Source organism: Arachis duranensis, chromosome 5, assembly GCF_000817695.3.
Source record: "Arachis duranensis cultivar V14167 chromosome 5, aradu.V14167.gnm2.J7QH, whole genome shotgun sequence".
Lineage (NCBI taxonomy): Eukaryota > Viridiplantae > Streptophyta > Magnoliopsida > Fabales > Fabaceae > Arachis > Arachis duranensis.
This window is the reverse complement of record NC_029776.3, coordinates 100,842,914-100,859,527: the sequence shown is the minus strand read 5'-3', so window position 1 is coordinate 100,859,527 and position 16,614 is coordinate 100,842,914. Positions and strand designations below refer to the sequence as shown.

General features: G+C 39.6%; 1 protein-coding gene across 1 annotated transcript; it reads right to left on the bottom strand.

The window, feature by feature from the left end:
• Positions 1-12,761: 12,761 nt before the first annotated feature.
• Positions 12,762-16,269, bottom strand: LOC107490939 (uncharacterized). Its single transcript, XM_016111735.3, has 6 exons — positions 15,892-16,269; positions 15,193-15,360; positions 14,028-14,244; positions 13,566-13,757; positions 12,903-13,171; positions 12,762-12,818 (listed from the first exon to the last, which is right to left on the bottom strand). The coding sequence occupies exons 1-6, from the start codon at positions 16,156-16,158 to the stop codon at positions 12,762-12,764; spliced, it is 1,170 nt and encodes a 389-aa protein (XP_015967221.1). The 5' UTR covers positions 16,159-16,269.
• Between the last annotated feature and the right edge of the window lie 345 nt (positions 16,270-16,614).

The following is a 16,614-nucleotide window of genomic DNA, read 5'->3' as shown; positions in this document are numbered from 1 at the left end:
GGCCTTTTTCAGTTCTTAACTGCAACCATTATCACTACTTCCAACATAGCCACCATCTCGTTCAGTCTCAAACAACCAGCAGCTTCACCTCAATCAAAGCTGTTTTTTTGACGGAACAGTTTGAAAGGAAGACTAATGTGCCTCATGGCATTTGAGGTTTCCTCCTTGTTAGTTAGGATCGGTTTTCTTTTTGGGGGATTGGTTTAGGGATTTCACATATTAAAAGCATATGATTGGGAATCAACCACCAAATCATTGAGTTCGCAAAGGTTTTAGCGATGTACAAATAAGTTGATGAGCATTTTAATTACCAAATAGATTCTTGAAGAATGCACACATTGAACATTGCACCATAACGACTCAAAGTCAACCACAGTTTTTTCACACTAATTAACCAAATGTTGGCCAATTTCCAAAACTCACAGATATTGTATCAAAATTAAAAGTTTCAGTAAACAAGTGTTACAGTAAATATAACATCCTTACATGCCAACGGAAATACTCTAGGATTACACAATTGATGGATACTCTGGGATTACACAATTGATGGATACCATTTCCTCACCTTTCAACTCCATAACAGAGACCTACTACTAAATGCAATGCTTGGTGACTTCTTTATATACTACCGTTAATACCTTGGCCCAAATTCAGCCAGACCCATTAAGGATAAAGACCCTTCAATGGTGGCCTCTTCCACTTACCCGACCTCTAGGAGATCGGGGGCGACAAGGAGCTCTAGCCTTATCTAAATAAGTAACTACCAATCCAAAATCTCTTCTACTATCTCTATGTCACTTAGAAGATAGATCCCAACAAACCAAGATAAAGGGAACGGTTATCCACCAACAAAGGTGAAACTACTCCAAAAAGATGGTTACCTTTCTACTATGAATACACTGACATCCTTCAGGTATATTCACGTCTCAATCTACTAAAAATATGCCTAAAGCCTTTGCTAACTTAAGTATCAGAATCTATTGCAGGTATCACCCCCACACTTCCTCACGAGGAACTCGGACGGCAGCATCTCGACAACAGCACAAGTCAAACGCTGCCTCATAAGGAGTTTGGACTTCATGTTCAGATCCAAATCACCGTTTCAAGTAACTCTCGAAAGGCCGGGGACCTGAAATTCAACCCTTGATAATGGCAGACAATCAGTGCGAAGATGGTCACACAGCGTCTGAGTCAGAACTAGAGCCCCACCACGATAACCTCATGCTAGCACTACCTCCACCTTGAGAGAGAGCACATGTTCCCCACAGAAAAGGAATATCGAGAAACCCTCAGCCGTGGCAGATTCAATCAGAGGTCCATTCACCCGAAGATGAAGAACCTCCCTATCCAACGGAAATACTATGATTAGTCCACGGACTCCGCGGACGATTAGAGCAACTTGAACTGGAAGCTGAACGGCAACAGGAGGTAGAACGGAAATTTTGAAGGGAGGTACGATGATGAAAAGAACTGGAAGAAAAGCTCTTAAGGTTGGAGGCTAATCTCCGAAGGCGAAGCAATCGAGCAGATCAAGACGAAAGCCCTCTGGGAGATAAGGATTCGTTTGTTGAAGAGATCAAGCGAGCCAGAGTTTCAGAAATTTTAAAACCCCCCGACATGGATCTCTATGACAGACGGTCGATCCAAGGCACCGTCTCATCCATTTCAAATGTTGAATGTATCTAACCGATGCCTCTGGTGTGACTCGTTGCAAAGTCTTCCCGACAACTTTGACCAAAGCCGTAATGAAGTGGTTCGATAACTTGCCTCCCAGGTCAGTGACTTACTTTGATGACTTGTCAAGAAAGTTCCTTACCAAATTCTCAATTCAGAAAGATAAAGTAAAGCATGTCCCAAGCTTTCTAGGAGTTTAAACAAAAATTCAGAGAGACACTCCGAGATTATATAGAAAGGTTAACAAAGCATGTTTGGAAATACAAAATTTACCTACTGAAGCAGTGATAATGGGATTAGTTAATGGCCTTAAAGAAAGGTCGTTTCTTAATCCATATCCAAGAGACACCCGACTTCTTTGTACGAAGTACAAGAACGGGCAGAAAAATACATCAATATGGAGAAAAATTCCTAACTAAGAGAACCTTTCCCGAGGCTCAGCCTGCCCTATCCACCTCGGAAAAAGGAGAAAGAAGCCAAGAAAGAAGAAGAGTACAACTCGGTAAAACCTCGAAGGTATTATAATTATACACCACTCTGAGTCTCTCTTGTAGATGTTTATAGGGAGATATGCCACACCGAGAAGCTTCCACCTCCTCGTCCAATCAAACACAAAAGGCAAGAAGCCGAAAAGAATGCTGCGAGTACCACAAACTTTATGGACATTCTACCAAGGATTGTTATGATTTAAAGAATGTCATTGAAAAGCTGGACAGAGAAGGTTGGCTAGATAGGTACCTGGCTGAGAGGTCGGACGATCAAAGAAAAAGGAAGATAGATGAAGACGGAGGTCGGCAAGAACGCCCTCCCCAAACTCCTGAACGACACATACACATGATTAATAGGGGGTTTGCTGGAGGAGGAATCTCAAAATCATCGCGAAAAAAGTCATCTTAAAGAGGTGTACCAAGTCGAAGAAGATAACAAAACACCAGACTTACTAACTATCTCGTTCACTAAAGAAGATGATCAAGGGGTAATGGCTGGCCACGACGACCCAATGGTGATAACAATGATCTTCGCTAATGCAAACCTCCATAGAACCCTAGCAGATCAAAGTGGCGCGACAAATATACTGTTTAAGCCCCCCTTTGACAAACTCAGGCTGGAAGAGAAAGATCTAAATAAAGGCGTACCAGATAACCTCTTTGGGATAGGGGATACGGCGATCCAACCTCTTGGATTTATCTCTCTATACACCATCTTTGAAAAGGGCACAAAGTCAAGGACATTAAGTGTCGACTATATCGTGGTCGACGTCATCTCTGCATACAACGCACTAATAGGTCGGACCACTTTAAATCGACTTGAAGTAGTGGTCCTTACATCTCACTTGTGTATGGAGTTTTCCACTGTAAAAGGAATTACCACATAAGAGGGGATCAAAAATTGGCACGAAAGTGCTACAATGAAAGCCTTATCTACGCCCCGACCGGGAGAAAAGATAAAAGTACAAATCGGAGATCATCCTAAAAAGACAACAAATATAGGGGCTAACCTGGAAGGAGGACTAAAAGCACAGCTCATTGACCTACTATGAAAAAACTCTAATCTCTACATTTGAGAAGCCTCCGACATGCCTAGAATAGATCCCAACTTGATGTTTCATAAGCTTGCTGTCTACTCGGGTTCCAGACCTATTCCGCAAAAACGCCGAAAACTTGGACCTGAAAGAACACAAGTCGTGAAAGAACAAGTGCGAGCGTTATTGGAAGCTTGATTCATAAGAGAGGTCAAGTATCCATTATGGCTAGTTAATGTGGTTCTGGTAAAGAAGCAAAATGGAAGGTGGAGGATGTGTGTCGACTATACCGAACTCAAGAAAGCTTTCCCCAAGGACATATACCCTCTCCCAAGCATCGATGCTTTGGTTGACTAGACTTTAGGTTATCGGTACTTGTCCTTTATGGACGCATATTCAGGATATAACCAAATTCCGATGTATAAGTCGAACCAAGAAAAGACCTCTTTCATCACTCCCAATGCAAACTATTGTTACGTAGTAATGCCTTTTGGATTAAAGAACGTCGGGCCACATACCAGCGACTGATAAAAAAGGTGTTTTTTCCCCACTTAGAAAACTTATGGAATTATATGTGGACGGCATGCTCGTCAAAACTAAGGATGACTTAGCTCTATTGTCTGACCTCTCCAAAGCATTCTCCATAATAAGGAAGCATGAGATGAGACTAAATCTCTCAAAATGCACCTTCGCGGTAGAGGCCGGGAAGTTCTTAGGTTTCATGCTAATTCAAAGAGGCATAGAGGCAAACCCGAATAAGTGTAGAGTCATACAAGAAATAAAGAGCCCTACTTGTCATAAAGAAGTCCAACAAATATATGGAAGATTGGCAGCACTATCCAAATTTTTGGCAGGATGTGTTGAAGTCCGTACCATTATATTCAATCCTCAGAAAAGGGAAGCAATTTGAATGGACCCAGGAGTGCGAACGAATCTTTCAAGGCTTTAAGAAATTTTTGGGCCAACTCCCATACTCACCCAACCTATCGTGGGAGAGAAGATGAGAATGGGCAACAACCTATTTACTTTATCAGTGAAGCCTTACAAGGAGCAGAGTTGAACTATCAAAAGATGAAAAAGTTTGCGTATGCTCTTATCCTTACCTGCCGAAGGCTCTGACCTTATTTCTAGGCTCACACTATAAAGGTCCGCACTAACCAACCAATGAAGCACATTCTGCAAAACACAGACCTAGAAACAAAGATGCTGCAATGGGCTGTAGAACTGTCCAAGTTCGATTTGAAATATAAAGCTCAGACAACAAACAAATCCCAGTACCTCGCCGACTTCGTGGCTGAATACACTGAAAGTCATGGATGCCCGACAACGTGGAGCTTATACGTGGATGGATCATCCAATAAAGCTGGTAGTGCAACAAGTGTTATCCTGGAAAGTGAGCAAGGAACTCGGATAAAACTCTCGTTAAGGTTCGAGTTTCCTACTTTTAATAACCAAGCAGAATATGAAGCCTTGCTTACTGACTTGAAGCTAGCTAAAGAAGTGGGGACACAAAGGTAGATAGTGTTTAGTGATTCTCAAGTGGTAGCTTCACAGATTAATGATAATTATCAAGCCAAAGACCCTAACATGTAGAAATACATAGATGAAGCACAGAAATTGCTAGCACAATTCTCATAAGGAGAGGTCTAACACAAATTCTGGAGTCAAATGCCCGAGCAGATGTCCTCTCCAAGCTAGCCAGCACCAAGTCAGGGGACAACAATAGAAGCCACATCCAAAAAACTCTCCACACACCATTAGTATCAAAGGAAGATGATAACTCGGGCATAATGGCCATATCCAACCAAAATTTAGGATGGATGACCCCTATAATAAATTATCTTAAATTTGATATTATTACTGAAGATGAAAAAGAGGGTGGAAGGCTCATAAGGGAAGCACAAAATTATACCTTAGTACACAATGTTTTATACAAAAGAGGGTTATCAACACCTCTCCTAAAGTGCGTTCCAACCTCTAATACTAAAGAGGTCTTAGAGGAAGTACATAATGGCATATGTGGAAACTACTTGGGAGCCTGCTCACTAGCCAAGAAAGTGATCTGAGCCGGTTTCTTCTGGCCGACCTTGAGAAAAAAAGGGGTCGAGTTTGTCAAAAAATGCCTGCCTTGCCAGAAGCATGGCAACTTCCATGTTACACCTCCTAAAGAGTTTATCAGCATCACCTCACCATGGCAATTTGCCAAATGGAGTCTCAATCTCCTCGAACCATTCCCTCAACTTTCGAGACAAGTAAAATATCTCATAGTAGGGATTGACTATTTTACTAAATGGATCGAGGCAGAACCCTTACCGACCATCACAGCTCAGCAAAGTCGAAAGCTTCTCTACAAAAACATCGTCACAAGGTTTGGAGTTCTCCACTCCATCACCACAGACAATAGAACTCAGTTTACCGAATCGACCTTCAGAAATTTAGTGGTCGGCATCAAAATAAGCATCAATTCACATTGGTAGAAGTAGAACATCCCCAAGCCAATGGACAAGCTAAAGTTGCAAACAAAGTCATATTGGCTGGACTGAAGCGCTGACTATAAGACACAAAGGGGGCATGGGCAGACGAGCTTCCTCAAGTCTTATGGGCATATCGGACAACCTCTCATTCCACAACGGGGGAGTCACCTTTCTGACTTACTTACGGAATAGAAGTCATGATTCCTATAGAAATCGCTGAAGAAACACCAAGAGTTATATTCTACAATGAAGGGGTCAATACCCAAGCACAAAAGGAAGCTCGACCTCCTCCCAGAAGTCTAAGAACAAGTTCGGATCAAAGAGGAAGCATAAAAAAAAGGATGGCCCTAAGGTATAATCAGAAGGTGATCAAAAGAAGCTTCATCACAAATGACTTTGTACTGATCCGAAATGACATCAGAATTTAGAAGTCAGGCGAAGGAAATTTAGTTGCAAACTGGAAATGACCCAACAAGATTGTTAAAGTATTAAGAAAAGGTTACTACAAAGTGTCCGACCTATAAGGAAGGAAACTCCCGAAGTTGTGGTATGCATGTAACCTAAAGAAGTACTACAGTTCGGCAGTGCACCTTGTTCCCTGTTGTACTCTTTTTTCCAACCTTAAGATTTTTTTTCCCGAGAAGGATATTTTCTAAAGGGGTTTTAACGAGACACCATAACAAGGGCTAAAGGTCGTCAAAATCCGTAGAAGCAAATTTATGTACAGACATTTTTTTTATTTATCAATGATAAATTCACTTCTTTCTTAAAAAGTTTCCTATGAAAATGCATTAATTTAAACTCAACAAACTGCGAAAATCATTGCCCGACTTAGAATGGTTGACAAGATGAAGCGATGAGGTACAAATTAATGTAAGAAGTTATATAAACAATTCGTAAAACCGACCTCAAAATCAAGGCGAAATAAAAATAAAGTGTAAAAGTAACTTGACAAAGTCTGACTACATGAAGTCGGAACTTACGAAGGAAATCAATATATTACCCTACTTCGCTGACATCATTTTTAACTTAGCAAGAAAACAACATTAAAAGTTGGCAAAACACGATTTGCAACTAAGCAGTTGTATAGGCTAAGATCTAATTCAACAAAAAGCAATTGCTTAAAACCTATAGTCATTATCAAAATGGAGAAAGGTTCTTAAAGTAAAATTCCAAAAGTTGTTCAAACTATATCTAAAAAAGTAAAACTGTTCAGATAACTACAAAAAATATTCATCAAAAGACCCATATATCAGGCCATTCAAGACATGAAAATTAAAGAAAACTACAAAGGATTGAGCTCGTCACTAGTAACAACATCCTCGGCTCAGACGAAAGGGGTTGAGTCATACTCAGAAACTGGCACAGCTGGAATAGGGATGGTCAGAGAAGGAGGGAACTTGGCACTAATGATCTGGGGAAGAACCTTGAGATTCTGGAAAGTCTGACCGACCTCTGGCCCTGAAGTTTTCGGGTCAGGCAAGGAAACCTCCTCATCTTCCTCGGGAACCAGGATGATCTTCGCATCTACTACGATGTTATCCTGGTTGATCAGGGAAAGGTCCGCCTCGGGAGCAACGATTTGGAACTGGGCCTTCAGATTTGCAAACATCTCATCTATTCTCTCAGACCACAGATTCCTCGAGCTCTGCATATTTGTCCCAAGCCTTAGCCAGCTCATCTACAAAGTCGAGCCTCTCCCCGAAGACTTGGGTATAACTCTCTCCCGCCTTCTTCCGCAAACCCCCCAACATAGCCAAGACCGCCTCCGCCTATTTTACCTTAGCCCGAGCTTTACCCAAGTCGGATACCAGTACATTCCTCTCTGCCTCAAGCCCCTTTTTTGTCTCCTTCAAAGAAGCCACCTCAGCCTGAGAAGCCACCAAAGAGCTGTGAGTGGCACTAAGAGGAGTCTTCTCCAACTCCATGGCCAAAGCAGCACATGCACCTGCCGTCCGAATTCCACCTCGGCCAGGAGCTGAAGGTGGTTTTTGATGGACACATCGTCCATGCTAATGTGGCTATAAGGAAAAATGTTCTTCTCACTCCAGGCAAGTCCATCAAAACCCTTGTCGTATATGCTTTCCAACTCAACAGTCTTTTGTCATTTAGGATTTGGTTTGGAGGAAGAAGAAGGAGGAGGACGGACTGCGGTACTGATGCGTGAGCATCTTGTCTATCTTTTCCTAGTGAATTTGCATCTAATTTGTTGAGTTTAATTAAGAATTAATTATATTTTAAGCCACTATGGATGCTATTTTGAGTTTTGTGTAATTTTATTTATTTTAGGTAGCATTCGGAGGGATTTGATGAAGTTTCTGCAGAGAAAAAGAAGAAACCAAAGAGATGACCAGCGAAGACCGACGCGGATGCATGGCACACGCGACCTTGCGGAATGGAGAAATCGCAATGACGCGATCGCGTGCCTAACGCGAACGCGTGGACTAGAATCTGCACAAATGACGCGAGCGTGTGAACAGCGTGGACGACGCGGACGCATCACATACGTGATCTGCAATAATACAGAAAACGCTGGGCTGATTTCTGGGCTATTTTGACCCACTTTCTAGCCCAGAAAACACAGATTAAAAGCTGCAGAATGGACAAATCAAGTGGTCCCCACCCATCAACTGAAAATCTGTTAATTAATTCGAATTTAAATTCAAATATTATCTTTTAGGAAAAGATATTATTTTTATTTTTAGATAATTAGATTTTAAATTAATTAGGATTAGTTATAAAAGGGGAGACTTCTCTTCTATTAGACACATGACATGAAGGGGATTCCATTAGGGAATTCTATACAAATTTACACATTCCATGAGCAACTAAACCTCCACTGTTAAGATTAGGAGCTCTATCTATTTGTATGGATTGATTTTATTACTTTTCTATTTTAATTTATGTTTTGGATTTATATTTAAGAATTGTTTTCGTTCTTTATCTTATGAATTTGGGTGGAACAGAAGTATGACTCTCTTTCTATTTGAGTTCTTGTATAACTTGAAAAAGCTATATACTTGAACAACAGCTTGAAAACATATTCTCCTAAATTCTAATTATCCAGATTTAACGGGATACGTGACATATAATCCTTTTATTCTTTGGGTAATTAGAGTTTTTGTGACATGCAAACTGGAATTTGATCATGTACCCTTTAATTGGAACTAATTGACCAATGAATCGGCAGTTAATGAATTTTAGAGGAGACTAGAAAGGTCTAAGGAATTAGGGTCTAGTCACATATAGTTTGCCATAAATTAAATCCTACATAATTAAAATAGTTAGTAAGAAAAGTAAATCCGGAAAATAGATAACTCTGAAACCTTAACTGTTTATCCATATTTTATTCCCAATTTATTTAATTGTCTATACTTTTAATATTTTGAATTCGAACTTAAACCTTTTAAAAAACCAATTTCTGCTTGCCTAACTAAGCCTATCAAATACTATTGTTGCTTAATCCATCAATCCTCGTGGGATCGACCCTTACTCACGTAAGGTATTACTTGGTACGACCCGGTGCACTTGTCGGTTAGTAGTGTGGTTGTAAAATGCCGCACCAGGTACTGTCCGAGGTAGAAAGGGGAGGAATCGGTCCAGACAAAGGGACATGTATAACCTTTCGAGAGGATGAAGTACCCGAGTACGAATTTGTTGGCGAAGGTCGGGCAGAAGTATCATCAACTTCCTTTAATTGAATACCCCGAGCCATAACGTTCTTTCTGGTGGCCTGAAATGTTTTCAGGGCAGCAGATTTAGGAGCCATTCTTTCTGCAACACCAAAATAAAGACACATTAGTCGTCAACACAAATTTACAACCAAAATTCATAAGCAAAAAGAAAAGAGAGCTACCTAGCTTGGACCCAAGTTGACTGGGATTTCCTTAGAATTTTTTGGTGTCCAAATAAGGAGTCTGACCCTAACACTCTTGAAACAAATCAATTACACTCTTATTGAGGTCATCTAAATCATCTACATTATACTTGGCTAATACTGGTTTCTCTGCCCAATAGAACGAAAACAGGGTTCATCGTTCTCGTCGACGAAGAAAGGTCGGACATCCTCAACAGCTCGGATTTTGAAAAAGTAATTTTTTAAATTATGAAAGGACTCGTCAAAAATGGAAAAAATCTTCCTACCCTGAATAATACGAAAGGATAGCCCACCTGTCTTTTTGGAACCAAAAGGTTTGGTTAAAACAAAGAGGTAAAAGAAAACTTTTAGGGAAGGTCAGACATCAAGTTCCCGACAAAGTTGGTATATTTTCAAAAAAGTCCACGAGTTAGGGTGAAGTTGGAAAAGAGCGACATAAGTCCAGAGGACATTGATTTCAAAGTCGGAAAAAGAAAGCCTAACGTCTAGCTTAGTGGAAAAGCAGTCATAGTCGTAAAAGAAAGGGTGTTCCGACCTATCCAATGGAAAAAAATATACCCTTTTCTCAAGGTTAGCTACCAATATCTCATAGTTTCGCTCATCTTCTTGGTTTTCACACAACCTATGGTGCGTACGGAAGGTTTCAGCATATTCTCTATCAATAACGGGACATGAGTAATGACAGAAATATCTACCCAGGTTAAGTGAGAGGGAACTTTGGTCAACATATTGTGAATTATAGAGAAAAACATAAAAGGTATACCTACAAATACAACAAACAAATTGTTACAAAGAAGTCGGACACCAAACAAAGAAATCGGATTTTCAACAAACTGTGTGAAATATTCAATTTTAAAAGGTTTTTTCACAAGCAAATTCAAGAATTAGAAATTGCGTCACTTCCGAACTACAACAACACCATTTGGAGACAATGCAATATATAGTCCATAGCAGCAAAACAGCAACAGTTTTCAATAAACTTCAAAGACACAGCAAGTATCGACAATGAAAAAGGAAAAGCAAAGGTCCCCTTCAACATTTCAAAATCATTACTCAAGGTATCACTCAAAACTAGGAGTTACAAGTACTACCCTAAGCAGTCATAACGAGAAAAACGGGCAAAAGCATCAACCTTGGGAAGTAGAAGGGCACGTCAAGCAGCAAGAAACACGAACATTCTCTTCGAAAATGTAAAACGAAACCTTTGACAGATTCACGATAAAGAAATCTGGAACTGGAATGCAGTAACAAAGCAAGAACAAAGGAAAAAAGGCAAAGGGGTTTTTTATGAAGGAAACAAAGCAAAATAAGAGTTGTTCAGAAATGGAAAAAAGGGAAGAAGAAAGGGGCGAAGCTTTTATAAGAAACAAGGGACAAAAAAGACATTTTGCACCCCCTCTTTAAAGCCATGTGTGGATCCCCAGGAACTGCCACGCAACGTTCGCCATATCATTAAAGTGGCAACATTTCAAAATTTCAAAACACGTCGCCTACCCGACCTCTTGAAGGCGGCGTACCCGACAATAGAGACTGAAGCCACGAATGCTTGCGTCCAACCTTATGAAAGCTCGGATTCAAGCAGGGACACTGTTCATACCCTGACCGATTAAGGATAAAGGTCACTCGAAGGTGGCCTCTTCCACTTACCCAACCTCCTAAGAGGTTGAGAGAGGTCGGGTGCGACAAAGAGGTCCAACCTTACTTATCTAAATAAGTAACTACCTCCTCAAAACCTCTCCTGTTATTTCTATCTCACCTAGAAGATAGATCCCAACAAACTCGCAAGATAAAGGGAACGATTATCCACTAACAAAGGTGAAACTACTCCAAAAATGTGATTATCTTTCTACTATAAATACACTGACACCCCTCAAATATATTCACGTCCCATTCTACTAAAAACTTGCCTAAAGCCTTTGCTAACTTAAGTATCGGAATCTCTTGCAAGTACCACCCCGCACATTCTCACGAGAAACTCGGACGATGGCATCTCAACGCCAACACAAGTCGGACGCTGCCTCATAAGGAGTCTGGCCCAAATCACCGTTTTAGGTAACCCTCGAAACAACTACCAACCATTACACTAACAAAAATTCAATAGCACACAAGCATTTGGTTCAACAAAATAACATTATTAAACTTAATCGAGCAACGTGCAACCAAGCTAAACAAGCAAAATGATAGTCAATTACTCACAAACAGTTCTTTTTTCAAATAAAAAAGATCATCCAAAAGTAATAGGCATTTTCTGTGGAGGGCAAAGAATAGCACTAACCTTGTAGAGTTGTAGTTTACCGTAGCACCACCACCTCCATCCGTGCTTTGCACAAACCCGACCTTGAAACTAAGCACAGCTCGTGGACACATTATGCCCTGTGGACACAATCACACACCACCGAGCACGGCCGTGAAAAACACTAAACCCAGCCTATGCATGCAAAGCACGGTCCGTTGAAACTACTCAATCCTTGCCCCGTGGATTAAAAGCACGACTTGAGACTTCTATCACCTCGAATCTTTGGTGGATGCAACACTACAATAGCAGAGATGTTTCAGTTGAGGAAATGACTAATGAAAATGTTTAATGGGTTGTTTAGATACACGAACCCAATGTACACATTTAGAAAGGAACAAAAATTTGGAGCCATAGGCTTGTTTAGATGCACGAACCGGAGCAGAAAGTACATGTCTTGGTCACAACTTTTATAAGCATTATTGCCTCATTCATTTATGAAATTGTTATTTTTTTTTTTTCAGTAATACTGTTGAATAATAGCAAATATCCCCCTCGTCTGATTGTGAAAGAAATCATTCATGAGAGACTCAACTATTATTTTCTTATTTTGAGCTTCTGTATTTGTATCTTCGACCGCGACTGTATCCACAATGTTTGAACTTTGAAGAGCCTAAGAGAATATTTATTTTGAATGTCCGTGTTTATCACTTTATCTCTATTTTGAAAATTGAAGCCATTGGAAGAGATTAGGAAAGGCTCAAATTCAATATACCTACACGAATGATGAACTCAAATTCCGCTTGAGCATGTATAAAAAACGTAGCCAGGAGATAAAATCAAGATCATTGTCATAATTGGAACAAAAAGAAAACCAAAAGGAAAACAGAAAATATCTACTATGCAAACAAGATGAGCAAGATAGCCACCTAACCATATCTTCCCCTACCTCTTCCTCTTCCCCTTCCCCTTCCCCTACCCCTACAACATGCTCATTCTAATGTCTTGCACCTCAGCTTCATGGGGATCCCCTTGTACCTAATCAAGTAGCTGATGGATTGGAACAGGTACAGTGAATACAGAAAGAAAAAAAGAGAAGACTAAAGGGATTAAGCTACTGACCGAACAATCTTCAAGGTTAAATTGATTCTGAAGCTGCCTAGCAAGCTGCCCATCACGACTAACGTCCGACACCTCGTCTTTCTTCAATGGCTTTGCCTGGGCTTTTCTAGTTTCATATTCTTCAAGAGTATATACAACCGGATCTTCTTCTTTCCCTTTCCCTCTATGTTTCCGACCCTTAAAACGGCAGTTTTCCTGATTTGGTTGATTTAGTTTCTGAAGTAATTTTTGGGCAGCAGCTTGATTTTGCACAGGAACAGGTTCCACAGCTGTCGGAAGGGGTCAATATCGCGAAAAACATGAGAAACAACGTGGTACAGGCAATTATGTCTTATTTAAATGCTAAACAAGACATGGTTTTCATATTGAAGCTACAATTCATCAGTACATTCCGAAACACTGTCAAGTCTATACACATATATAGTCACAGATGTGGAAAGTCAACTTGTTAAACCATGTCATTTGTATATGGTCTCCAATAACAAGTTTATAATGTTGACATTCCTCAATGAATTGAGAAACTGATGGCATTCCATGTTTCAACTAACAGACTAAAAGAAAACTAAAGGCAAACAATATCAAACCTCATAAATTTTTCCTGTTCTGAACTTTAGCTCTATCATAGACACAAGAAGTAATTAGAAAAGGATCAGACAAAAACACCTTCTCTGGGTCTTGGTTCTGAAGTACTAGGTTTGTCCACAGCTTTTTCTGAGGGCAATTTGGGTTTTAAATTTACATCGGAGGAGATATCTGCTTTCTGAGTATGGCCTCGGTGTGAATCAGTTGCCTTCATCTTAGCTTCAGCAACCACAGCAGTGGGCTTACTACTACTAGACTTATAATCTGCATAGCCTGCCCAATATCACTATCTTTGTCAATTCCACAAAAACAATTTGTGAGTTTTGAAATTTCAATTGCAAGGAATGCATTTGGTGTTTAAAGTCAAACTGTAACATAGTCATTCATATCAATCTTCATTTAGCATCAAATGAAATTAATAAAAGGTTAAAAGTTGAAAGACAAACTTTTGTGCCATTGATCCTACCACCATTTCTGATAGTTCTTGGTTTGGTATAACTAGCAAGAAAAAGGAAAGAAATACAAAAAGATTCCCATTTTGACCTGAGGAAGATCCAACCTGCAGCTTCACAAATGGAGGAGGTCCACCTGCGTCACGATCCTCTAGATGTCTGAGAGATGATCGGGAAAATCCTGAATATTTTTGGTTCATCTGCCACTCTTCATAGAGTGATTGCACAACGCCTCCTAAAACAGTCAATGCTTTAGGATTTAAGCAAGCTATACCATTATGAACTGCAACTTTGTTTTCCAAACAGATCTGTCCAATGGCAATAAAATAGTATCGTATTACATAATGCTGATTTAGGAATACACATAAGAATAAAGATATATAGAAAGAAAGAAAGAGATAAGGAAGTATATAGAGGTGATTTGGGTACATTTGGAAGCGTTAGTTTTTGTGAGCACCCTCATATATGGGAACCCTTTCTTTCTCTCCTGTCTAATCTGAGTATTATGTATACAGCTAGGTCTTTGATAGAAACAGGTTTACGAGCAGAAATTGAAGGAATAACTAGCATATTGATATAACCTGAATGGATACCAATAAGCTATAGCAATCAAGAAGCACAATATCAAAAACAAAAGAAAGAAGGAAACTCCCTGAGCTTTTGACGGTCCGAGCTCTTCCATGATTCTGCTAATTTCCCTAACCTTGCACATTCTTGCACTCTATACAAGTATTCCCTCAGTTACCACTAGAGGACACTTAATTCTCTTTCCTATTCCTCTCCCTCTCCCTCAATTCCTTCCAAGACCCCTCTCTCTATACCCTAAATCCTAAACTCTAGGCAAAATAAAAATAGTGTACATGGTCCTCAAGAAGAACTGATTCATTCAGATTCTGGATTTAGAATTACTTCACTACAAGGCATTTAAAGTTTTAAACAGTATATAAAATACACTAATCAATGTACTGATCTTTAAAATATAAATTTTTTAAAAATAGTAAGTTTAGTTTTGATGAACTAACCGTGTAAAATTTATGTCTAAATCACATCCGTTCTTTTCGATGACTATTCCCGCAGTCAATGTCAAAGATAGTTTATCTTTGCTAACATACTGTCATGTAATTGGATGCATGTGTAAAACTGTTTTACACTCAGTATCAAAATTAAATTCAAATACTAATTGTAACAGAAACTATGCCCTCTGTAATTATCCCATAGCAAAGAAATAAACAAAGAGAAATCAAATAAAGCATTACCTTAGTACCAGGAGCCACATTGTCAGGTATAGACGGGATGTGAGAATATTCAATACCAATTATCTCGAAGTGCCCATCAGTGAGACACAACCTAAGAAGTCTCCGGCCACCAGAATTTCTTGTTACGTCATCCACACTGCTCTTAGAAATGTCCCTCACTGAAGATATCTGCTAAAACTAACAAAGACTCGGTCACCATTTCCTTTAAAACAAGAATAATTAAAATGGCACAAAGGTATATTAAGGAAGCAGCAAATCAAACCATTTGGTGTTTGAACCGCATCCAGGTCCTATTACCAGGAACCCATTAGTGTGGCTCCAAACTATATAAATTCTCATGAGCAATGCTACATGACCAACAAAATTCATTACTTTTTTGGCTAATACTTGTCAACAAAGGTATTTTTATATTTAAATTCTAAATCCTAAACCCTAATATTATAAAACTAAAGTGGTGGCCCAAAGTGATATTAATAAAAAGTGTTGGCCCTAACATTTCTCAATTCTCATATAGGGCAGTCCTACCAGGATTTTTGACATTCTCAGGAACCCTAGACCACTGAATACGGACCATAATACTTATCCCATTAACGAACCTCACTTGGTATCAAACCATAATTATAAGCTACAAAAAGAATGACTTGCAGAAAAAAAGAAAAAGTAAATATTTAAGGGAACAAAGAGACACAGTTTCCATGCCTGAAGGACTTTGGGACCATGAAGATATGAAGAAGGAGAGCTACGAAGAACAGAAGGTTCGGGCAAGGACTTAGCTCCGATGGATCTAAGGTCGGCATTAAGGAGCTCCGACTCGACGGAATCGACGACCATTGAAGTGTCATGGGCCAGCGCCCGTTGAATCATGACGGTGGCCTTCAATTGATCATTTTCTTGCAGGCACCAACCCCTTCTTCTTAGGGTTTCCAGCAATGTTCCCGAATCCGAATCATAACGACTCTCTGCCATTTCAATTTTTTGGGTGTTCGCAAGTGGCAAGTCTCTTCCTTTCTCTTTTACCTTAGGGAGGCTGCAATCAATCGAATTGTTCCGGGCAAATTACCAAAATCGCCCGAATTTTAAATACGGGCGCATCTTTAAAGATGAGTAATTTACTTGAGGTTTTTAAAATTGGATGTTAGTCAGTAGTCACACATTTTTTTATTTTTTGTATTGGATTAATAATGGTGTTTTTTTAAATTATGATATACTGTAATTTTTTTAAAATATGGGATGATTTAATGTACGGAGTATAAATCGGATCGTCCAATTTTTAAGAAGTACAGAAATCGGACTGTCCGATTTTTAGGTACACAAATTGGACTGTCCGATTTCTGTACTCGGACCCTCCGATTTGTGTTAAAAGAATTTTAAAATTTTTTCAATACAAATCGATGGGTCCGATTTGTGTACCCCTATAGTTTT

Bases quoted from the DNA above. Each gene is read 5' to 3' on its own strand.
- LOC107490939 (XM_016111735.3), bottom strand. From the start codon at position 16,158: ATGGCAGAGAGTCGTTATGATTCGGATTCGGGAACATTGCTGGAAACC. The intron at 15,361-15,891 runs GCATGGAAACTG...TAGTTTTAGCAG, and splicing joins ATGGTCCCAAAGTCCTTCAG to ATATCTTCAGTGAGGGACAT. The intron at 13,758-14,027 runs GTCAAAATGGGA...GATATTGGGCAG, and splicing joins GCAGGTTGGATCTTCCTCAG to GCTATGCAGATTATAAGTCT.